General features: G+C 34.7%; 1 protein-coding gene across 2 annotated transcripts in view; it reads left to right on the forward strand.

The window, feature by feature from the left end:
• The window catches only part of KCNH8 (potassium voltage-gated channel subfamily H member 8), a 179,983-nt gene that overhangs the window by 83,488 nt on the left and 70,528 nt on the right, over positions 1-25,967 (forward strand). Inside the window, exons 4-7 of one of the 2 annotated variants that reach the window (XM_027675368.1) lie at positions 2,745-2,872; positions 5,567-5,807; positions 20,033-20,193; positions 25,722-25,929. In XM_027675368.1, the coding sequence (XP_027531169.1) occupies positions 2,745-2,872; positions 5,567-5,807; positions 20,033-20,193; positions 25,722-25,929 (738 nt within the window). The remainder of the gene's footprint in view (positions 1-2,744; positions 2,873-5,566; positions 5,808-20,032; positions 20,194-25,721; positions 25,930-25,967) is intronic. The other variant, XM_027675369.1, reaches the window with a different exon arrangement.

Below are 25,967 nucleotides of genomic sequence, written 5' to 3' on the forward strand. Positions count from 1 at the left end.
GATATCCTTATATGGAATTCCCCGCTCTGATACCCTTATATGGAAGAGGGACTGAGCATCCACATGCCCTTTTATGGAATTCCCTACTCTGAGGGAGGGACTGAGCACTCCCGCCTGAACTGGAGAGTATATAACTGGGAGTTTCAGAGCCTTGGGACCTCTCGTGGGATCCAGAGGAAGACTGAGACCACCGCCTTCAACCAGACTGAGACCACCACCCTCGACTGGACTGCAATCATCACTTCTGACCAGACTGCAGCAGCTCTCCCACCAGCAGGTTTATCCCCTCTCCCTTTGCTTTGGACTCGGGGGTGGGCCAAGGTACACCACTTTTGTTCATACCCCAGGGTGCTGAGTTACACATTTGGGTTTTGTGGGTTAAAACCAATTGCCTGTCTGTATAATTGTACTTATTGCATTATTTTAATAAATTGTTATTCTGACTTATAAATCTCTCTTTTGAATTGAGTTCATTTTCCCTTGCTGGTTAACTTTTAAACCAGCACATTACTTCATAATGAACATAACATTTTCCTTATTTATCCATGCTTTTCTGTCTCTAGGAGTTGAGTGACTTCCAGTATTAACAGAGAGGTAGTATAAAGCCTTTGCAAATAGAGGAATCAGCATGTGATGGAAGTCACTTGCTCTGAAAATATGCAGCTGGTGTGATTCTAAGTGCCATATCAAGCCTCCCAACCTGAGTGGCTTAATGAGTATAGCATTCTCAGTCGCTGGAATGCTAAACCTGGCTAGAAGAGGCAGAATCTGTCTAAAGGCAAATGTTATCAGGCTGCTGGCATATAAAATTTAAAATCTTATAAGGAACCTGTTCTCATTTAAAAAGTGCATAGAAAATGAAAAATCTCTGTTGATAAATATATGGAAGAAAAAGAAACTACTTTAACTTAATATATGTACATTGTCTGTCTCCATAGTCTCATGGCATTGACTGTCTCCATCGCCTTTCTGGAAAGAGGTGGAATTATGGGCAGCTTTCAACTATGTGCTCAGCATGTGAGAAAAAGGAACATTTGAGATTAGGAGTTATTAAGAAAAAAACTGAGGGCATTATTACACTGTTGTATCAGGCAATTGTATGTGTATCCATATCTTGAAAGTTGTACGTTATTCTGTAAAAAGGAGCTACTGAAAGGACATATTTAAAAAGTATATTTTAAAAGGCAAGTGAGTTTGAGAAAGGGAAAAAAGGAGAGGCCTGTAAATAGTTTTAAAGAGAATTTCAGAGTCATATGACAAAACCAGACTACTATTTTGACCAATGTGCAGACTCAGTTCGATAGACTTACATTCATTTTTGCTCAGAGAAGCTGGTAAGCACTTTATTCTTACCCAGAATTTAAGAACATTTAAAATTTAGTTTGAGTTTTAAATAGTTTGATGATTGAGAGATTTATTTTTTTTAAATCAACATTAATTTAGCTAGTCTTTTCTGAAATAGTGCTTTTTTTTTCTATCTTTCTTCATTGTAGCTGATACCTGTATGTGTTGGAGATGGAAAAGAATGAGGCTTCTCCATCTGCCTCCTTCAACTTTTGAGTAGTTATTTGACTTTACAGTGCAAAGGATTTTTTCTTCTTTTTTTTCTTTTTTCTTGTTTTTCCCCTTCTTCTTACTGACATGTAAAAAAATCCTCAACTGGAGAGTGCTCTTGCATGAATTACATGAAACATTCTTCACTGAGAAGTTTGGAAAGTTTATCTTCCTACACTTTTTGTTATGTATGGTTTTGTGTTGTTAAGCCAAAAATATATCAGTCTTCTATAATACAAATCTTTCTTGCTTTTCTAGGCAGGTTTCAAATGTAGCTATTTTGCTTGTTGTTAATTTCTGTCTCTGCTAATTAGTTTTGTGTATTGTTAATTTTTTTCCCTTAATTTGTATGCATTGAATTGACTTTAATTAAACCTCCTTGACAGACGGCTTTTTCCTTTATTCCCATAATTTCTTTTTTCTTAATCCTGACACATCACAAAATGTCTGCTTTCATTTACTCTGGCATCAATTCACTGTAATTCCATCAGAGCCACTGGAGTTACTTTGAATTTACTGCTTTATAAACAAGAACAAAATTTGTTCCCATGATTGACAATTACAGACATCTGAATAGAGGTAAAAAACACAAACCTTTCCAAAATAGTGTTCGGTCTTTACTCTTAATGGGTTTCATGTCACCAAGTAATGTGACAAGTGATTTTGCCACTGACCATGTGGTGGGAAAAGAAATCTAAATGCGTGAATGTAAGAATTCATTATTACTAATGAGCAACCTTACAAATTAGCATATTCTGACATAATGGGAGCCTAGTACAAGTCAGACTCTTCATTTTTAAGAAGTATACCACGAGATTTTTTTTTTCTTTCCTTGAAATAAGAGAGTAGGACCACCTCAAGAATATTTTAAGTGGTTATGCTTCCCTCTGGTCAGTAATCACTACTTTCTGACACAGTAGAGAGTACCTTTATCTTATCTATGAAATTATATGTTGTAATTAATTGCTTCTGAGTTGTGTGAAGGCATTTGGCAATTAAAACTTCACAGTGATTTTTATTTGCCCTTCAGGAGAGGGCATTTTTGTCTCTTTACTGCAAAAGATTAGGCAAAAGAAAAGGTGTGTGTAATATTTACATTTCTACCAATGTCTGAAATGTCAGTAGTTCAGGTCCCAAAGGTTAAAGTGCTGTTTCCTGATCTTTAATGAACTTTCACTTTTGTTCTGCAGAAAAATGGAAAGGAAGAGGAAGAGCGGGGTCGCATTTTGAGTCAGCGCGCAGAAGGAGTAGAGCTGTCCTTTATCATATCTCTGGACATCTACAAAGAAGAGAGAAGAACAAATTAAAAATTAATAATGTATGTGTACTTCTTCTATTTTTTTTTCAAAAATGTACTCTTTCACTGTCTTAAAAAACAACCCAAGCAATTAAAAGGGCTGCAAAAGGTCACTGAGTACCTGAGAAATATGTGAGCCATAATTTTACAGTGGTGAAAGGATTATTATGCATTTCACTTAAGTGCATTTCTGCCTGCTATGGTATTTGTTACTGTACAGTAAGACTGCATTTAGTAATACTGTAAACAGATATTTACTTAATGCCAGGAAAGCCACATTATAAAGTTTCTCAGAACTTAATTTTAGGTTCCAATTTGCCTTGTCATCCCAATAACTTCATTTCACTTATAACTATTTGCCAAAAAGATAATGAAGAAATTCAAGATATTCCTGTAGCTGAAAATCTCCATGTGATTAAGCTCCAAAAGGTCACATGTCATTTAGGGAACTTTTGATGCTAATTTCTCCAACTTTGTGCTGAGTATATTCATCTTTTCATTTCCTAGCAGAAGTAGTAATATTTCTTTCTTTAAATTACTTCTGTGTTCCCCCAGTAACTATAACTAATAAGTTCACAAAACATCCTATGAATGTTGCTAACACCAAATCAAACAATAGACAAAACCAACAATATAGCAACAGAAAGACTTCTAAGGAAATGCTCATGAGAAAAAATAACTCTCCTGCTCTGTGGAACTATGTTTCAGGAGAAGAGTTAATGCAGGAGGAAGATAGAGATATATATGAAATCAGTGTGTTCACATAAAAATTTGCTAAAATAATATTAGCCTGTTCCAACATATAGTTGTTAGAAGCAGGGGTAGCAAAACCAGTTTTTCTTAAAATCTCAAAACAGTAGTTAGTCTCTTGTTTGTATATCATTGGCTTAAAAAAGCTAAAATCTTTGACAGAGAAACAAGAAGAAAATGGCCTTGTTTTGTTCTTTTTTTTTTTTTAATAATAGGAGAGGATGAAAGACAGGCAATGGAAAAAAAAAAACCTATGGATATAGAACATGAACACCCTGAAAGATGATCTGCCACTGGGCATGTTCCTTTTATTGGTTACCAAAATTAAGCAGCAGTGCAGCTACATCCTCCTAGATATTATTACATTAGAAATTAAAGCAGAAAAAACTTGGTATAGATTAAAGACATGAAAATACATAACTGGAATATATCTCATAGGGCATACAGTCACTTCCACTGAATATAAATATTAAATGTTGAAAAATATTAAAAAAGAGCTAAAAATGTTTAATGTTGAAAAAATTTAATAATAAAAATACCTGCCAAAATATGACCAGATCTTCCAGGGACATTTTCATTGCATAGTAATACGATAATATTTTTTAGGAACATGACTTTTAAATAGCTTTCGGTGACTTACCTGTGCTGTCAAAATCCTAGCGCAGATGTTATTGTACCGTTTTAAAACATTTATTCTGAGACTAGTTTACTACCTTTAGTATATTGAATTTTTAGGTATGGATTGGAAATAATAAGAGGAACATTTTCTTTTCTGTGATTAAAAATGAGCTGAAGCTAACAACGGTGAGAATTCAGCCACTTTGATTCATGAACGAGAACCAAGACTAGGGAAGGCAGTGACATCGGTATTTTGAAGGAAACACACAAAGAGAAAGGCTGTGACAAGGCAAATGTAGTTAAGTCCACAGTCATGCAGGTTTTGTCATTTTATTTTCATGTTGAATAACTTCAAGATCAGAAGTAGTTTTAGCTTGCTGAATACACAAGATTGTTTTGTGAGGCTTTTTGTTACTGGAACAGCAGTAACCAGGAACACAGTAACAGTGACCAGAATTTTGTTAGTAAGTAATACATGATGGTTCATGTCCCACATGCTGCTTTTTGGGAGAGTAGATGTTTTTGTTAAAACTGTGAAAGATAAAAGCTAAGAATTTCTAAAGCTGATGCTTAACACTGAAGTCTTGGTTGCAGAAAACATAGCTAGTTAGACAAAGACTCAAGACAAAGACGGATATAGTCTAATGTTGAAGGTAGTCAGTTCTGGAGTTATTTATGGTGGATCTACCTTAGCATTTTGGTTTAGATCAGGAGTGCAATTTTAAAGAGAATCAAAAAGTTATTCCTACTAATTTGGTTCACATGATTGCCATAGATGAAACTAAATCAGGAGAAGTACTCCAAGTACTGGAGCTGTTTAGCCCGTGGGACCAAGCTAAAGCTAATCTGAAAAAAACTGTTCACAGCTCTAAAATATGTATAGGAAGGATGTTTTGTCTTCAGCACCACCTATTCCTTTCTGTATGTTTCTATTTGCAGTACTATGTCCTTGCACATATGAAGTTCAAACCTATCTGACTAAAGAAATAATATTGTTCTTCAATCAGAATTAGTCCAACAGAGGAAGAAATAGTTTGCCAGATTCAGTCCCCTCTTCATTCTCTTTAATCTGTACCTCATTAATCCTCTTTCTGTCCAACATTCACAAAAGTTATTCCATGAACAGAACCATCTGTCTAAATAAGTGTGAGGACTACATTAGGAAGAAAAAAATAGCATTAGTTCTTGCCTGCATATGAGTATGTTATATTTCATTATGCTTTTGTAGAAAAAAACAAACAAAACAAAACAAAACAAAAAGCACACCTAATGACTGCATTGGAAGAAATGCTTCTGCGTGATCAAATTATTGGTTTGTCTCATTTAATTTTTTTCTTTCTTTTTCAGAATGTTTTTGTAGATAAACCAGCATTTCCAGAATACAAAGTCTCAGATGCAAAAAAATCCAAATTCATTCTTTTGCATTTTAGCACTTTTAAAGCTGGCTGGGACTGGCTTATTTTACTGGCAACGTTTTATGTTGCTGTAACTGTACCTTACAATGTTTCCTTTATTGGCCATGATGAGCTGTCTACGACTCGAAGCACAACTGTCAGTGACATTGCAGTGGAAATTCTCTTTATCATCGGTAAGATATGTTTGGGGTTTGTTTGGGATCTCTGTTTTGACATTTAGGGTTTTCACAGAATATATAATTTAGAAAAGGAAATAATCACCACTTTCCTGACTTTGAAGAAAATCAATTTTACCTGTATAGCTTGATATTTTTTCTGAACTTTAGATCATTTTTTTTTCTCTTTTTCTTTTTTTTTTTTCTCTAAATTGGCTGTTACTCTAAAGGGACCTTTGATCTCAAGGAAGATTGAAAACCCTTGTTTCACACTGTCAATGCCTAAACCTTCCCAATATAGGGATGTGCCCTGAAATCACTACAGTTTTGCTCATAAGGTACTTTTTTTTTTAAGATTATTTTTCACAGATACTTAGAAGAGCCCTGGACCGCAAGCTGAAGATGAGTAGATTTTAAAAACTGATGACATTGGATTAAAACCCCTACTACAGTAATGCAAGTGTACAATATCAATAAGCTATACTGACAACGGGGTTAGAATTTCAAAGGTTGGAGTCTGTCATCTGGTCCATTCTCTAAACTTTTTATTGCCATGATGGATTTAATTCTTATATCTTAAAAGAATTAAAAAGAAACAAGGTCATATCTAAGAGTGACGTTGTAGCCAAGAATTTTTTTTATTATCTTTTTTTTCAATTTCTTTCTGAATATGGAAAAGAATTTCTGAATAGAGTCAAACAGATTTTTCCCCAAGCTTTTACTGTTATAATACCACTCATTGCTGTCACACTGGCAAACCATAGCTCAGATCTGTTGATAATAGGCAGGTGGAGAAGCTATTATTTTTAAGAAATAAGCAAAGTTGAGTATGCCTTTCTTGAGTATGAAAAGGCTTTGGATGGGTTCTGAAAGAGAAAGAAAATGAACAAAAGAATAAAATCACTCAGATTAGAACCTTCTTTTCCACTTTTCTCTATTTTTTTCATGAAAAAATACAGCTTAGCTTCAGCATTAAAAGCAATGTTATTATCTTCTCTAGGAAAAATAAAGAAAATTGAAACATCATAAACACTAAACAGTAACTCAGAATGTCTTTAGTTTAACAGAAGATTTTCTTGTGAAAATTTTGAAAAGTTCGTTCATTTCTCCATCTGCTTTACTGTAGAGAGTAAGACTAGTGACCGATGGAAGAATCAGATGTTATGATGGATAAATATTTGTTTCCTCCTTTGGTCATTGTTTTTTCATTAGATTTAAGATCTAATTTTCCTTTTTTAGATCACTATTAGATCTTGGTGGACTCTTTCATGTTAATGCAAACAATTCACATTCAAAGATGCTCAAGCACTGCAGTAAGAAACTTACATTCTGCAATGCAGATCATCAAGGATCATCTTTTGTCTTTCATAAAAAGAGCGAGGTTATGAGTCTAGTCAATCATAAATTAATCTATGTTCAATTTTAAAGAATACAAAATGAAATAATTCCACTTGATGTACCTTGGCAACTTTATAAAAAGAGTAGACTCTAAGTTATGATATTTTAATAATGGTTGTATCCTTCATCCTACATCAGTGTAGATAAGTGGTTTGTGTTATAAATGTGTTTATTTGAATATAAATACAGGAGAGTATAATCTGTATCTAATTGATTTATATAGTGTAGTATTAATTTCAAGCATGACAGATTGTGTGCTGCTCAGTGTTACTTTTCTGGTTACATGTTTTGCTGGAAATATGGAGTCTTTATATTAGTAAGTCAAAAGCAATGATAATAGAGTAGCTGGGTAAGAAAAATAAAATGAAAAAGATTTTCTGTAAATTTTACTTCATATTTTCCTATGAGACTTCTAGGTCTATCATCCAGGAAATCAAACCATGACTGTAACTAAACACCTTCAAAGAAATGTGTATGAGGTACTAGAAAAGACTTTTCCTAATCATATTACTGGTAACCACAAGCACTGCACTGTAGCATATCAATATTCCTCCCCCACAGTTTGAATAATGGCTCAATTTTCTCCAGAATCATTGTTTCTAAAGTTATTACCTGTTTTAAAATCTGTAGCTCTGAGGAAAGGTTTATGGAGTATTTTCAGGACATTCTCATACTGCATTTAAATCTCTGCAGTGAATTTAAAGAAAATAGTGTGTTTATAATCATCTCCCCATAGTACCTTGTCCAATAGAACGTTGAATTACTATGTCTCAGAACACGTGTAACTGTATTGAAAGTGGAAAGATTGACAGTGTACTTAAATTTCAGCATAAGTTTCAGGGCATTTGTTACACTGTGGCTCCAACATGCACATCTTTGATGGATGATCTGTGTGCTCTGAGAAAAGTCAATGAGGAACATTGAGTAAAATTCTTCTTATGCTGCTGCCTCAGAAAGTCAGTGGGAAGATTTGTCTGAGACAGGGTCTTCAGTTGTATTACAGCTCTGTAATCATGGATTGAGGTATCACAACAGTAGTCATGGATTGGAGAAATAGAGTTTATCTTCTTTGATTTTATTCAGATTTCGCAGCATATAGAGTAATATTCCTTTTATAAACATAGTTTGCATGAACATTTATTTGGACTTGACGTGGTCTTTGTTTTTTAGCTGTGTTATGCAAGGGCATGAAGACATGACAATAAAAAACATAATAATAAGGGGTAGAGGTCTGTACAAAAGTTCTAGCAACATAACAGGGTAGTTGCTAAGGGTTTCCTTTAGGCAGAAGAGTTTGAATAAGTTTAGTGGCTAAAAAATCTTTTAGTCTTATCCAAGACTGACCATGTGTGTCAGCCTGTGCTTAAGCATGACAAAAATACTACGTATAGAGGTGTTGTCCTTACTTGGGTTGCTTACAAGTTAGAGTGTTGATATGAATTAAATTATTTATGAGAAAAGAGTGCATCTAGCTAGAGGTTTAACTGCTTTAGCCTTTAAAGTTCTCTAACACATAGCCAAAAGATAAAAAATAAAAATAACAACCCATTTTGTGATGCTTTTGGGGGAGAGGTTGAAGGGGAAACATAATTAAGTCTTCTCAAATTAAGTTAAATTTTGCACTTGATCTTTCCTATATATGGTAATGCTTTGATAACTTGTGTGATGTGATGTTCGAGTGTACTTTCACATCTGTTATTCTTTGTAATGTGTGCAAACATTCTCTAACATCTCCCTGTAAATAAATCTTTGGTTTTGTCTTACGAAAGATAGAGTTTAATTTTATAGATTTTTGTCTGTTTCATGTGTTCAAAAATCATAAATAGGTGCAGAGAAAACTTTTTTAGCATTAATGTATTTAAACAGACACAAAAATAATTATCTTAAGAAATGTTTCAGCTAGTGAGGGATATTACCTGCTTTACTGCACTATTTGCTTAAAAGTTTATGTCCCTGTATTTGCCTATGCAGTAGCTGGGTCCTTCATTTGTGGATAGGTATGTCTAGGAGCCTAAAGTTTTCATATTTCTAAGAAGCATAATGGATCTTAGTTACTTTTCGACAATATTTGTAAATTTTTCTTCTTCTGGAGAAAAGAGGTGGGAGAATCTCTCACCAAGTTCATTCCATTTGATTAGTCACAATCTCCCGATTGCATAACTATTACTCTTCCATAAGTATCCAGTGTGGTGTTTTTATTTCTGCAGCAGTTTCATTCCAGTTTTCATATATTGTCTTTCTTTATCTGTTTTGCATTTTTAAAATGTTGAACATCTTAACTGAAGAAAGTAGCAATGCCTGAAAAATTATCAATACTTTATTGCTCACTCGCAGGACTATTTGAATAGGATGCCTTCAATAGGAGTTGAGATCAATGCCTTGGTTCAGCAAAAATATCTATAGGCTTTCAGGTTAATGGTAATGCATTATTTGGTGAATAAGATCAAAGGTGTCTGAGTATTTTTGTATTCTAAGGTGGCTAGGAACAGCTATAGAGAGAAGTGCTCAGTTTTCTCTTTGTGGATCATCTAGTTTTTAGTATAAGACGAACACTGGATATTAATTATAGCTGTAAAATTAGACTTTTTATAAACACACTGGCAACATGATTTTAAGTGATTTTCTAAAATGTACTGATTTGCTGCCTGTGGAAAAAAAAGCACATACCCATCCCTTTCTCCACTCTCTGCACACATACTCTCACCTGAGGACTTTATCTATGGCTTGCACTTTCAAGAGAGAAAACTGATCATGATTACTAAGATTTCTTCTGTTTGTATGTGTATTTCTCTCTCTAGTTAAATGCTATTTAACAAAGTGTTTTAGCAGCAATTTCTGGTTTTTTTAAAGCAGTATGTTTTGAAGCCCTGAAACTTGGATTTGTGTGGCATGATACTGTAGATTAGAGACTTGTGGGCCCTTTAGTATCCATCACAAATGTAAATGACTCAAAATCATTCAAAAACTGTTTTAAATCATGTGAAGTCCTTGAGTCTCAGATGTTTAATATGTAGAGATTAAAAATATGGCATAAACCCAGTAGAAATTCATACCATCATTGATGACTTACACAATCATTTAAGTGTGCATATTATTGTACTGAAAATACATATTTTGAATTAAATTTGTTGGAATAAGATGAGGAAGTATTAAATGCTACAGATTTCATTAGATTGCTTTAAATTGGAAGGTTTACTTTCTTTTTTCTCTCATGTTGTTTTTCGTTATTATAATAATTACAATTTCCTATCTTTGCCAGTGCACAGAAGGTCATGTAAAACCAAATCTGTGTCTAGGGAACCTCATATCTAAAAGAACTTGTGCATTTTGGAAGGAAATCCCAGTGTTTTGAACCATGTTTAAGAAAGTGTGCTTTCAGGTCACAGTATGCTAAAATTCAGCTAAATACCAAGGGGTTGGTTTGCACTTATCTCTGGGAATTTATTTCTGAGCAACAAATGGTCTCATCTGTGAATCCATATGAATAAAACTTGAAAACAGACTGACATTGTTGATACACCTAGTATTTGAGAGGGAAGATCATAATGAAATGTTCGTGGTCTGTGGATTACATAGTAACATGAACAAACAGTAAAAAATATTTATGCTGAAAAGCAGAAATAAATTTCCTAAAGATTCTCACTCAAAGCATCAAACTGAGGTAGGAAAGACCACAATAATGTTAGACATTTTTCCAATAAGCTTCCTTGCACATCTTGTAAGGAGAGCAGATGCTTGTCTGCACACAAGATGCTGTTTCCATGCAAAAACCCACCCACCTGGGCATAAAGGAGACAAGCATAAGACATAAGAAGTGATTATTTCATGAAAACAATTCTGTATCTTCGGGTAGATGCAGATAAATATTATGATAACGGAGGTACCCTGCAAATTTTACTTGTATTGGCTCTGCTGACTCTGTGTCTTCATTTGCGTGTGATGTCATAGTTACACGTCAGTAGCCAGCTTCTCATAGAATGGAAAAATGTCTGCTTGTAGATCTAACCAAAGATTTAAGAAATCACTACTCCAAAATGTTGCTTACTGCTCCTGAAGTTGGGAGATTCCTTACAGTTAAGCCAAGAAAAGTGCTCATCTAAGAACTGCTGCTTTTCCTGAGGCCAGAATGAATGACATTGATGTAAACTACTTGTGAACTGCTTACAGGAAGTGATCCTTATGTATTGTGCCAAGTACCATCAAAATTAAAGGTAAAATCCAAGAAGTACTGCACGGGCTGCATTCCAAAATCTGATTTTGTGAAGTAATGTCTAAAAGAAAACAAGCAGATTATGCAGGATAAAGGCCATTTAAAAAACACGTGTAACATGACAGGAGCAACTGTCATCTTATATTTCAATTTCTCTTAATAAATGTAAGTTGAAATATGCAGCATTTCCATGTGTAATTTTTTAATGTTCTGGGGAGAGATTGGTAGGCAGCTGGTGGCCTCTGTGCTTCTGGCAAATACAATCACTGTTCCACTTCTCAGCTGTCCTAAACAAATCTTGTCAGGCATATTATTTTTCTGTCCTTCTTCCTATTTTGCAATGAGACTTGTGATATCAGAGTGATAGGCTTTCTGAGCACTTAAGAGTGCTAAAAGCACTTAAGAGCTGACTCTGCATCATTTTTCTCTAAGCTGTGGTGCTACAGTAAAAAAAAAAATAAAAGTCAGTGTGACAAATCATTTGCTTCACCTATAGTCAATCTACACATTCAGAAATGCTATTAGTAACAGTTTTTATGTAGTTTCCACTGTGCTATGTTTCCTTTCAGCAGGTATGCAAAATTAAAACCCCCCTTCTATACGTAGTATGACTGACCTGCAATCAGACAAAGTTTGTATTTACATTTGCTATCCTATAACACAATGGTAAAACAAAACTATATTTTTCATATTTTTCAATAAGATTAAATCTTTTAATTAATAATCTAGGTAATTTCCAAGGAAATTATTAGATACTTAATAGTTTACTATATTTTTTTTGTGTGATTTTGCATGTAGTCTTTTTTCCCTTTCTTTTATTTAATGATTTAGGGATAATATCTATGTGAAATGTTGTCAAACGGCATGAGGTAAGTTCTGAGAAAAATATTTCAGGTTTCCCCCTTGGAACTGATCAAAAATTTTAAGTGCATGAAGCAGTTATCCCCCTGCCCACTGAATGTTTTACTTGTTTGATCTTTGCATTGTTTTCTCAATATTTGTGTGAATTGTGTGCATGAAATACCCAACAATTTGCTTCACACACATTGAATTTAGTGAAAAGTCAAGTCATATGACTGATGTTTCTTCAGTCTTTGCAATTGCTTTTTTCTGCCATATTTCTGCAGGTTCTATTAAGAAAGTTACCCATGTAGAAACTTTCACACTTCTGCAGTCACAAATACTAGTTTCTTTTCAAGACGGAGTGAGCAGTTAATTTTTCAGAAATATTTTTAATTCTTTGATTTTCTTTCAAGATTCCAAAGTCTGTATCTTTGTAGAAAAGTCAATATAATATATTTAACTATTCAATATGTTCATGGGTTGAGTCTGTTTTCAAAAGGCAGAGCATAGTTTATAAGAAATAAGAATTTCCCAGTGTCTAGTATGTTACTACAAAGGTCATGATATGTAATGCTTTTCTGGTGTACCAGCTACTGGAACTGAGATTAGCTAATCTCAGTTTAACAGCTTCGTAGCTAAAGAAAGCAACTTGAAAGGGTGACCCCCAAGGCTAAAAATCAAGGAAATAGGTAAAAGAATGTGGCTTTTTATTTTTTTTTAGGTTTGTGATCTTTTGTTCAGTTTCATGCTTTGAATTAATGGGGTCTCAGTACCGTACAGAGTTAAAAATAATCCCGCTTTTTTAACATTGGTGTGCTGGTCATTCATGTCCACATTAATGGGTACAGCAGCCTAAGTATAGTGTTTGATAGAACATACCATGTTAGTGCATTAAAACTGACCCTTGGAAGGAGTGACTTTTGTTATAACTGTAGCCATTTAAACCACTAATCCCTTCAGATTTCAATTTTTTTATATTAATGGATAATTTACCCAATCAAAACAGTATTTCCACTTGAATATGACATCAACATCCCATTACTTTCCACTGTAAGAACAGACAGTAAGGAAGAGCAAATTGGTCTGCCAGTCACAGATAGATTTTGGGAATCAGTTCTGCTATGATCCATCATACCTAAGAATAGATCCTCCTCCATTAAAATCAATGAAAAAGTTTTTATTTTTCAAACAGTAAGAAATCAAGCCTGAGAACATACGTCATAGCAGTGTCTTAGGACAGGGACTGTGCCACTTCTCATGTGCTATATGATGACAAGCAACTTGGTGTCAAATGGTAAATAAACTCTTCTCACTGGAGAAATTTGACTGGTAGAACAGTTCACTGCACTCAATGGTGACTTTAACAAAACAAAACCTATGAATTATAGTCATTCCACACCAGCAGAAGTTTTTTTTCAGAAGTCCATCATATTACATGATGCCATGTGATATCCTTGTGCTGAAGATTTTAAGAATTTGTAGCTTTTAATGTTTCTATTGTTCATCTGAATTCTAGTCATCCAGATAAAGCCACAGGACTTCAAAAAATAGCTTATTTCAATGGAGATGCAATGTACCTCTAAAATGAGTTTCCCAAGCCCTGTGACTGTCCACACAAGCCAAATGGAGTTGTTTGCACAATATTCTGAAATGCTAATGGCCAGGAGAAAATGTTACTTGGGGTTGCACACAAAGAAAAATAGGAGGGAGAGGTATATTTGACAGCCATGTTTTACCGTTTAAAATGTACAGTTGCTTAAGGACTAACTCTAATCCTTTTCCATAATTTTCTTTAACGATCATGTTCCTCAATAAGATTCTTTTTTTTTCTGTTTAAGCTGTGGAAGAGAACAATTTTTTCTACTTAACAAAACACCATCCTGGTAGTACAAAAGGGGATCTTGATATTCCATTTTAGATTTCAAGTCCATTCGGACCTAAACATCATAACTTGGGATACTTATTTTCTTTAATTTCTAGCAGTATAAAATTTGGTCTGTGTGCTTCTTTCTCACTGTTATGTCAACACAATACAACTGAGACTTCAGTTATATGTAGTTTTATATGACCTTTCAGTTAATAAAGATTCTGATAAGAATTAAAATTTTTTACCATCTAGTTCAGTCTTAAAGATAGTATATTTAATCCAGTTATTAGTATTAATTCCTGTTTGGCTAAAGCATGTTTTCCTGAAGAGCATCAGCTCTTCTTCATAGACCCTAGAGGAAGAAGAAGTTACGACTCTATTCCCCTTTGGCTTGTAAAGGACATATTTCTATTTGTTTTGGGTTTTTCATCAAGTAGCAGAAGTGGCATCTTAAGTATTTAGTAGTCCTGTTGTTTCAAAATTTTGCTACCTGATGATTCTTAGTTAGGGCACACTGGATTGTCAATTAGGTATCTGATATGACACAACCATACTTTACTGCTTCATCCCCAAATTAGATAAAAAGTATTTATTGAATACATCTGGTTTTCCCCACAAGATTATTCATAGCTTTTCTCATAATGGCATGCCGCTACTGCAAAGGAACTAAATCTGCATATTAGAATTTCTTTCCTAAAACTGTAATTTTCCTTCCTTCTGGCTACCAGTGATTTCTTTCTCTTTCCCAAACGGGTCTTGATTTTCATGTCAAATTTTTTATAGTTTATATGTTTTGTTACTCAGTATCTATTCACCATTTGATATATCTTTATTAAAAAGAAAAAAAAATGCTGCTCCTTCACCAGCTGCAATAGGCTGTTATAAAGACATTATTTTGATATATTATTATTTATATAGTATGTATTTTATTATATATTACATATTTATTCTATAAAGTCCTTGTATTTTGGTTAATTAGTACTTAATCTCTGTTGGTTTTATTCTTGCAAAATTTATTTGACTTCATAGTGGCCCAGGTTCTTAAGCAATGGTGTAAAATCACCGTTATTTTCCTTTCCTCTCCTCTACAAACCCACTACTATCTCCCTCACCTTATCCTGTCAGCATCTAAAAGAAAATCATCACGCTAATGTGGTAATAGACGTTTGGAAGGAACACGTTGAGTTGAAAGATCACACTTCCATTTGAATAAATTGCTCCTAGGAGATTTACTAGGAACATCTAAGTTTATATCAGCAGTAGAATAGAAACAATAACAGTCGATATAGGGACAGGTAAAATGTTCTTCAAGCAATATGGTACTAATATTTCCCGTAATCTTTCCTAAAAGCTCCCTGGCCAGATTCTAATACCATTATCGTTGTATAATTAAATAACATTCACTCAAATAATCAGATAGATCGAAGAGCTTGGACTTTGGGGAAAGCATTGCTAGCCAAAGACAATCCATGTAAAATCACATAAAGGAAAATGAAAAAAAAAAAAATTATAGAAGAGTCAGTCATACCATCTAGAAGAGGGAGGTGGTATAGGCAACTGTCTGCTGTGAAGACCAATGGGGTTAATATACCTAAATCATCTAGGTTTCAAGCACAGGATTGAATGACTGCAGTCTAATAAAACATCGTGCATCGTCCAATCCCCTGGTTACTGCTTATATGTATACTACTTGCCCTAAAGGTACAGGATTTTTCAACTTCATTTACTTCCCAGTAAAAGAGAGTTAAACTGAGGCATATTACATAGAATTTGCTGAAATCTAAAAGTGTGTCATGGGTAGTTATTGAATCACCTGACAAATCCTAAACTGTAACTTGATCATATGATTAATCCCAGCAGGTTTGGTTTTGGGTTTTTTTAAATCAAGTCTAATGAGAGAAAAAAATGTTGTCACATGAAAATCAACAGCTTCAGGTAAAATAATCCTGTTTATGGATAAAGAGGTTCAACTGGACACCAGATTTTTTCTTTTAACAGGGACTAGGAATTGAGATTATACAAAACACATATTAGTCTCTTGAAATTGTAAAAGCGGTATTATATTGGTAATTATTTTAAGGATTAAGAGATTAGCTTGGTGTGTATCAGTTTATGGTTTTCATTCCTTTTATATTATTTAGGATAGCAATCTGCATTATGCACCAAGTAGAATCTCAAATTTTTTAAAGTAATTTTTTTTCCCTTTGATGTTTTCATACCATTCACTGAGTGAATGTATCTGTGTGTGAATGTGTGCACAATAGAAATCTAGAAAGGGATGGCTTGGTAGAAGAGGTGGAATGTCATATAGGGCTTTACTTCAAGAGAGGTCACAAAACAGTTTCAAAACCCTAGGGCTTGCTTAGGGTTCCCAGCTCTCTTGTCGCCAACTATGAAATAAGTTGCCTTTTCTTAGGAATTGAGCTATCCATGCTAGGGCATGGATTTTCATGCTGGAAGCTTATGAAAAAGAAAATTGTCATGAATAGGGGAGTTAGAACACTCAAGGAAAGTAATCATTTAGAGCTTTTCAGTTAGATCACGTTACTGGCTTCAGAAATTTGAAATGAAAATATTACAAAAGCATATAGCCATGGTAATGGCAAACTTGGAAAACATTAGGGTAATATCGGCCCCAGTTTTCTGGTGATTACTGATGTGCATACTGTATAAGAGCTTAATTGGAGCAAAATATATAAATAAATTAGGAACTGCAACTGCGTATAGATAACAATTTTAAATTAATTTAATGGCTGAAAAAAAAGGATTTGTTTTTTATAAAAATGCATTTCCTTTAATTTTTCACTGTATCTTTGCATGAGATTTAGAGATACAACATTTCTTACAAGATTTTTTTTTAAATGGATGTGTGCCCATACCTTATCAGTAGTGGAAATAACAGACTGAGAGAATCCATGCAGATTGGGCTAGTTAGCCATGGGATCCAATCAGAAGACAAATCATGGGATTTCACAGACTCACTGTTTATTTTCTCTGTGTGCATCTTAGTGACTTAGTGCCTAACAGGGCTTCTGGTTTTTGTTGTGTGGGAATGGTAGAGAAAGGTGATTGGTCTGCAGGCTAAAGAGAAGGAGGGGCAGGACTCAGAGGAGCAGGACTCAAAAAGCAAAAGGGAATTGCATCAACAGGCAATGGTGACCAAGAGGGTGTGTGGAGCAGAAGCCCATTTTTGGACACAATATGTACAGGTGATACGATTTCTTATTCCAAGCCTCTTGAAATTGGAAATCTTGGGTTCTCCCTGTGGAGTGCTTTCAGGTCAAATTCACCTTTGTGTTTGACAGAAGCAAAATATCTTGCTTCTTGACAGACTGACACTCTTTGCTTAAGGTCCACACAGGCTCACCTGCACAGCAGTGAGTGGGGATGGAGGAGATCCTGACTGGCTTAAGATGCATGAGTCTTTAACACAAAGGCAGTACACAAGGTGTATCTATGCTAAACACAGTAAAAAATCTATGGGAAAAAAAAAGAGATCATGAGAGTCATGTTTATGCATTACTTAAGGGCCTTTCTTAAAGCCTCTAAACTTGCACTAAAGATTTTTTTGTGCTCTTACAAGTTTCTTGACTCAGGAGTTCTGTTTTTTTTCTTTACAGCTTTCTCAATAAGTACTTTAGCACAGCAGTTAAGCTGTAAATAAGGTTGCCCAGAAGAAATTGTTTACACTCAAGTATAGCTCAGAAAGCTGTCAAGAAATACAAGATGGATCACACTTGCTTTCCACCCTATGGGCTTTTATCTAATAAGTTGGATGCAGAAAGAAGCACTTACTCTTTCTTATTCAGTGTTACATATATATAACTATTATCTGGTGCTGTTGTCCTAAATTGCTTTGATAAGAAGGCAGAAAGGGGTACAGTGCAGAAAAACCTCTAATCTCTTCAATCTTGAACAGTGAATTGCAGTGCACGTTGATAAACCTTTGGTGTACTGGAAGTCTTAAGGGAATTTAAAGCAAGAATTTATCTCCATTTCTGTTAAAGTCTTAGTTGTTCCATAAATGCTAATGTGCAATAAGTAAGCAAATCCTTTTTCTGACTTTGATAACAACACTTTGGAATTTCTGAGACAAATGAGAATGAGAAGTTTCAAAATACTAGTGATGTAAATATCCATGTCTTTCTTATCTCTATCAAGCAAATCTGCATGAAGTAGTTATGTATGTGACTGGTGCTACCATACTGATCTGGAAATGTGAATATTAACCAACTATCTCTATGAAGCACCTGTGGAGTTAAACTGACCCCCTTGTCAGTGTGAACCATATAAAATTATGCTATTTTCCCATCCTAACTGTATTATTGAAAATTTCATAACATTTTTGTAGCTTTAAGAGTGCAGAGCCAGTTGAGAGTACTTCGTGAGGTAATCTAAAATTTTTATATCTCTGATTTTACTTATATGTTCTGTTCAGCCTGAGGATTTAGTTGAATGAAAACAGTAGTTCTTAAAGCATGAACCTGCCATACCTCAGTCCATGGAACTAGATAGCCTTGTGTATTGGTAACTTTATGCTAAGGCTTTGCACTAAACCTTAAAGAATTTGCAGGATCAACACTGTGCAAAATGAGAATTCCCCCAAAGATTTCATTAGTTTAGGACACTCAATTCTACTGGGTCAAAGATGGCAGATATCAAATTGTTGAAAATATCATAAGTTCACTACTAGCAGTATACAGGTTAACGAGTATGTCAAATGATCATAGCAGACTGTCTAGCTTCAAACTGCAGAAGACAGCATAAAAATTTTCTGCTAGTGAAACCTGGCAAGTAATTATTTTCCAGATCCAGAACTGGGCATTTGATCCAAATGCATCCTAAAGAAATCTTTCCTGATACCCCAAAGGAATGATCCAACATAATCCTCTCTGTGTGCTGAATCTCTCTCTGCTTCTCCTCTTTGCCCTCAGTGGGGGAAAAAAATTGTTACCTGGCTTTTTTGCATATTATGGCTAACAGGCTTGAAGATCTTACTTCACTCAGTCATAGTGTAGCCTACCTAAAGAATGTGTAGGGAGAAATGCAAATTAATCTTTTTTTTCCCTAAAGCTGTGTTACTGTAAAACATCAACCTTAATGGTTGGCTGCACTCTTTTCTGACATTGCAAAAGTTATACAAGTAGTTCTCACTAATGTTAGTAGAAACAGGGTGCATAGCTTGAGGACAGATTATAGTCTTTGTCTTGTAGGACATGAAAATAATTGAGACTCTGTTGTCAAGACCTGAGCTTTTCTTCGAGTTTTAATCTGTTTTAGCAAGGCACGTCAAAAGTATATCTCATGTTGAAAGACACTCATCCTGTAATGTTAGATAGGAACATACAAAATGCACAAGCCACCAAGAAATTCATATCACTTTTGTGGCCTCCACCATAGCCCAAAAGCCTTTTGTTCAAGTGTGTTCAGCAGTTTTCAGTTGATAGAGAAACAGTTATCCTTGAGGATGACATTTGTCCTCTGTGCTGGACAGTTATGTCTAAAAGAGTTTTAATTACACTTTTTAAATAAAATAATTAATGATCTTTTATTTCAAAAGAAATGTAAATAAATTTTATGAGCAGAAGTCATAGTTTCATTTTTCATTAAGAAAAATACCAATATTTGGTACAATTTAAAGAGCAACGAGTGTGGGTGGTGTTTTTTAATTCAAGCTCCCTTTTAAATCAGTGAGTTATAAATGTTTTAAACATTCTGTTTACTCCTTGCAAAGAATCATACATCAATTAGTTTAACTCTATGTATGTGGATCTCTTACCACTATGGGTTTGTTGTTTCTGTATTAGATTCTTCATATGGTATTTTTGATGCATAAGAAGAACAATCAGTGTTATACTGGATTCCTGGTGTTATCCCCAGGAATCAAGAAATCACTGTCTCTGATTCTGTTCCTTCTTTGTTAAGCAGATATTATTTTAAATTTCCGAACAACATATGTCAGCAAGTCTGGCCAAGTTATATTTGAAGCAAGATCTATTTGTATCCACTACGTGACTACGTGGTTTATCATTGATTTAATTGCTGCACTTCCTTTTGATCTTCTTTATGCTTTCAACGTCACTGTGGTAAGTACTAACCTGTCTTTTTAATTGTTCTTTTCTTTTCAAGAGGGGTTTGTTGATGTGGTTTGGGTTTTTTTCCCAGATCTGGAAACTAAGACATAATGAACTAAAATATCTTGCTGTCTTTTTCAGCTTTGTGGTGTATTTTCATATTGGATGTACCCACTTTTTAATTCAATTATCATTACTTTGTAAACAGCTGCACCAATGTTAGCTTCATGTTTAATTACACGAACACAGTTTTCTATGGCTTTTACTCCCTTATGCTTCATAAATTCAGTCCTTAATTTTTCAAGATTCATAAATTTTTACTGTGGTAAAGTAACTCATTGTTATGGTCAGCATTCTTACTCAGCCAGGAATCTTCTTTCTCTTTACCTCTGGGCATTCTAGTGTAAAAATTACAGCATGATTACCAATTTTTGTGTCTTCTAACACCTGTTGCTTACAATTGTCGCTAACTTTGACTTTGGTTTCAACTCATCTTTTTTAAAAATGTGATGACAAAAGGCTTAATCTGCTCCGAAAAATATTTATTCTAACGTCAAGTGATGTCACAATCATGATGTGTTACATTTGTGTTGGCGTACTTATGCTGAGATAAAGGTTTTTCTTCTGCTAGCCGTAGTAGAGTAAGAATCTACTAAGCAAAATTGCAACAAACAAGGAAACCAACAACCCCCCCCAAATAACCAAAAACCCCTCCCCCTCCAAATCAGAAAGTTTAATTTTTATAAAAAAATGTTAGCAGAGGTTTCTTAATTTTGTGGACTTTTGCCATAAGAGACTAAGGTTTTTAGCTGTCCACTTTCTAATTCTCGGAATTTTGATCTTTCCTAAAGAGATGCACTCAATCTTAATTTCATTAAATTTGAGTTACAGACAAGCACATAGATGATAGGATAGACGCATATCAGAAAAAAAAAGCTACATAGAAAGACATTAGTCAGGAAGGATCCCATGTAAGGTATCATGTTTGATTTTATCATTTAGTTCCATTTCCTTCAATTAACTTCCTTTTCATTCCATTTGTTACTTTAAGAACCATCAATCTGATGCTAGTGCAGTAGCTCTTAAAACCAGACAGTTAATGGTTCCATATTCTTCAATCACTGTTTTTTTATAACCAGTGGGTAATCTCTTTATATACATTACTATCTCAGTTTATCCCTTACATTAAAACCAAACAGCTAGCATAACTCTGTTGGTGTAATTCCTATTAAGAATTTTTCATTAAATGAACTAGGTTTACCCTTTCCTTCAAGGAGAAAAGTAAAAAGACCCGAACAAAAACCAACAAAACACCAAAGCAAAACAAACAAACAAAATAGCAACCAAAATCCCCATCTTTGTTTTGTTCTCCACTGGAAGGACTGATATGCTTTCTGTACTTAATTCTGGAAAAGAAAGTATTATCCAATAATTATTTTTACAGTTAAAATGTGACAATTTTAAAAATGCTACTGTAACATGATTAATGCACATCTCCTGACTGTTGTACTTCTAAACGTTTTCCTATAATAAGATCTCTAATATGGTGACTAAGAATATCTGGGTACACTGAACTGCCCTCTCTTAATAGTGGATCCTAGCACTAAGTCCCAAATAATAAATTATATATAGCCATGCTGATTTTAAAATTAGCGTTGACTGACAGGCGTAGTTTCCTGAATGTTTCAAGAGGTTAAACACCTTGTTAAAAAATTTTACAGGATCCAATCTGCTTCCTTCATTGGCTGTGGCCCAGCTTTGGTAACTAACTGCTTTATGGTAAAGACCCCCTCAGAGCAGAGAGTCAAGGGCCAACCCTCTCTTCCCTCTGGTAATTGAGAGCAAATCCAGAATTTTGGAGTCTGCACCCTGCATTCACCCCAGCAAACTACGTTGTTTGTTATCTATGTGATTCCTCAATGGGAACACAGTGCCTTACTATATCATATTTCCTATCATGACAAGACTTGGCAACTGTTAATATAATCCTCAACACAACAATCACTATTGACGGTTTCAAGAATGGGGGGAGGTGTCAATCACATTCTGCTGTTTTCAGGCTTTATGCTTTAATAAGCCATTTCCTCATGTCTGTTCTCAGATTTTCACTTCATCGACTTTCAGATGTTGCCTCAACAGAATGGTGAGAAAGGGCATCAGGGAGCATCTCACTCCTTTGCTGTTCAGGCCCCAGCACAAAGGCCAAACCTTTAGGGAAGCTCTAGGTATAGTGCCATACATACCTCTGTATGTATGGCACATACATGTCATACTCCAGTTGGAGACTGATGGAGTCAGAGTGCATGTAAATGCTGTGGAGTCTTTTGCTATCTTTGGATATATTTTGAAAGAAAAAAAGTGAAACTGTTTGAGTTGGCTCTACTGCCTTTACACCTTGGAGGTGTACTGCCCTACCATTAAATCTGGGACTCTTTGGAGGTCTGAGACCATGGGCACATTCCTGCTTAACCTCAGAGCATGCTGAGACCCCAGTTCCTTCCATCATTGTGTTCATCTAACATCAAGGATCCCTTAATTTGTGGAAATGTGTTGTCAAATGTTGCCAAAGTAAAAAACAGGCCATTAAGCACATTGAATTTACTCCTTTCTGAGTAACTGTTGATTAGAGCAAGAGTATAATTTTTTGAGAAAAAACAACTGATCAGGTGGACAAAAGTGATAAAAAATTCATGTTTCCTTATTAATTCATTTTTTTTTGTGGGAGATGATTCTTCCAAGCAGAGAATTTCATCAGTGGTTTGTAGCAACTTTATTCTCAGTACTTCTCAGGACTATGCTGATGGAGTTTGTGTTAGTCTCAGATAAAATTTTGTCCCTGTCATTTTGACAGAAAAAGGTTAACCCAGCTAGTCTAAAACGATTAACAAAGTGGAAAATTTTGATGATTTTATATCTGTGGGCAAAACAAGATCTATGCAGGCACAAGTATGAGTGCTGACTCCTCATTTTGTCTTTCTGAATTTGTGGCATAGAAAAAGAAGCTGCCTGATGGCATTTTAGATCTTCCAATGACATATTGGACACAATACCAGAAGAGTGTTTGGCATGACTAATGAGAAAATTCAGTGTAATAACATATGATTAATTACATCTATGTTCAAATTTATGCTAGAAATTATTTTGAAATGAGGCAGTCCCTAGGCCTTAAAATGAAACATGTCTCCACATTAAAAAGAATATTACGGTATATGATTCACTGTCTTTATATCTACCAGCATTCTGTAGCTTAACAAAAATGGTCAGAATTTAGGCAAAACTAATAACTGGCAAGTCACACTGTAACAGTCCTTTTGCAATTTCTTATTTGTAGGAATGTAATAAAAAAATAATTTCACCTAAGTTATAATAATTTGGTTGTGATATAGTAGAACATAGGTTCCCATGTAAAGATGAAGGCTCCAATGTGCATGCCATAGCACATATACAATCATTATATACACAATCATTATACATATGTTTATATATTTGTACAACACCTTTAAGAGTCAGTCATGAAGAGGGACTCATTTATGTGATGAGTGCACATTTAAGTGCATTTTGTTATGAGAACCATGTTTGGTTCAAACAAGCTGATAAAAGGGAAGAAATGGGACTTTGGGAAATGAATTACCACAGAAACAGAGGCAATTGGTATAGTTGTGTATCATTCATAGAATAATTATAATTTAAAAGTTATATGATTGTTTTAATACAGTTGTAGCAATTACTCCAAATATTTTGCAGCCTTCTGCCCCAGACTTGCAAATGTTCTTGGGCTTATGACCACAGACATAACCAATTCTCTGACACTGTGGATGGCATAAGATGAGAAAAGAAATGCAAGAAGAGAAGACCTTGTAAATGTTTGTGTGCTCCAATGTCAGATCTTACTCTGCAGCAGTGAACCTCAAAGTATTTTTAAAAAGTGTCATGTTTTTGTTGATTTTCTTTTTTCTCTGCTATGTACATGAGAAAAAATGCAAAGGTTCTTGAGAAGAAAACAATAAACAAAGGGCAGTAAATACTGCCCATTGAAGAAGCTTGTGGGAGAATTACTTATGCATTATCAAAACTCTAGTAACCAAAAAAAAAAAAGTTTGTAGATTTTTTAAATTTTCTTCTTTTCAGATTTTGCACCTTCTTAAATCCTGAGACTGGAATAAAATCAATGAGTTTTTAAGTCTTTGAATAAAAAAATATACCCCATGTTGCAGAATTTATTAGTCATCTCAGACTTAGCTGTTAGTGAATGTACACCTATAAAATTTAGATTTCAGATTATTAGTTTTGATAACAGAAACAGAAAGGTTGAGCTTCACGTTATTATGGATTAGTAAAAGCAAATGGATATTGATTGAACTGTGCTTTTAGACTTTCTTTTCAAAGAGCTCATTACTGTGCTCTGGGAGGGCTGTGGGAAGACATGTCAAGTCTGATGTTATTTTTCTAGCTGATGCATGTATCCTGTATTAGCCAGGATACAAGTAGGCATTAATCCTAATGTCTCATTATTAAAGGGGGAAAAAAGCAGCTTACTGTTAATGAAAATTATGGTTATTTAATCTTAAAAAAATAGAAGTATTTGGATCCTAATCTGTATATTTTTTGCTGACTCTACCCAACAGCTGAAACTTGAGCAAAATACTTACCATGCAAAACTGGGAACTGTGCACACTCTGGTGTTGGATGTAGGTTGCAGGATGCTCTGGCGGGGATGAGGTCATCCAGAGATTGCTCGCTTTGTGCTGAAACTCCTCCAAGGCCAAGGCCCATACACTTCATAAACTGATGTATACTTAAAATGCTGAGCAGATTAGGTGCTGCTTTTGCCACAAAAACTTGAAAGGTGATAATATTTCAGCTAAGGATTTTAAGTGGTATTAGGAGTTTTAATGCAAGCTTTTTTAGGCTACAACTTAGTATAGAGCAGTAAAATATGCCTGGGTCCATGAGCACAGGTTTAAATCAGAAGAACAAATCTGAGCCTTCTCAAACTTCTCTGCTTCCTTGTTCTGCAAAATATCTGATGTATGTTACCATCTCTTCCAGGGTAAATTATAAACTAGTTTCGTCTCATATATTTCAGTTAGGTCTACTGTTAGAAGAAACTGAAAGTCATTGTGTGCTTGGAGATATTTACTTTGTGGTTTCATATTACAATCAAATGAACATTGGTCAGTTTGACAATTATATTTCTCTTCTAGAGCTGGGAAGAATACATTTTTCACAAACACAAATTTTTAAGCTAAATCTGAAAGAAGACTGTATAAAAAAATAAATGGAAAGATCTCCCAATATTTCAAGTTTGTTTGGTTTAAACTAGGAATAATAATTATAGATTTACACATCAAAATTAAACACATATTTAAAAGCATCTTCTTTGCTATTCTCTGCTGTCTTAAGATTTAGTCTAGTAGCTATGGAACTGTGAAGAGTGGACAAAATTTCATAGAGCTTTTGAATTTCCTTTCATTGAAGCAAGAAATCTGTGTGGTAGAAATAAGCTGCTGACAAGTTTTTTTCTTTCCATCTTCTCCTAGGTTTCCCTTGTCCACCTTCTAAAGACAGTGCGGTTGCTCCGCCTCTTGCGTCTCCTTCAGAAGCTGGATCGTTACTCCCAGCACAGCACAATCGTTCTCACGCTTCTCATGTCCATGTTTGCCTTGCTTGCTCACTGGATGGCCTGTATTTGGTATGTCATAGGGAAAAGGGAGATGGAACAGAATAACCCCCTTACCTGGGACATTGGTAAGTTCTTCCATCCTACATACACATATACACATGTA

The sequence above is a fragment of the Neopelma chrysocephalum genome, unplaced genomic scaffold (assembly GCF_003984885.1).
Source record: "Neopelma chrysocephalum unplaced genomic scaffold, ASM398488v2 Primary Assembly neopelma1_26, whole genome shotgun sequence".
Lineage (NCBI taxonomy): Eukaryota > Metazoa > Chordata > Aves > Passeriformes > Pipridae > Neopelma > Neopelma chrysocephalum.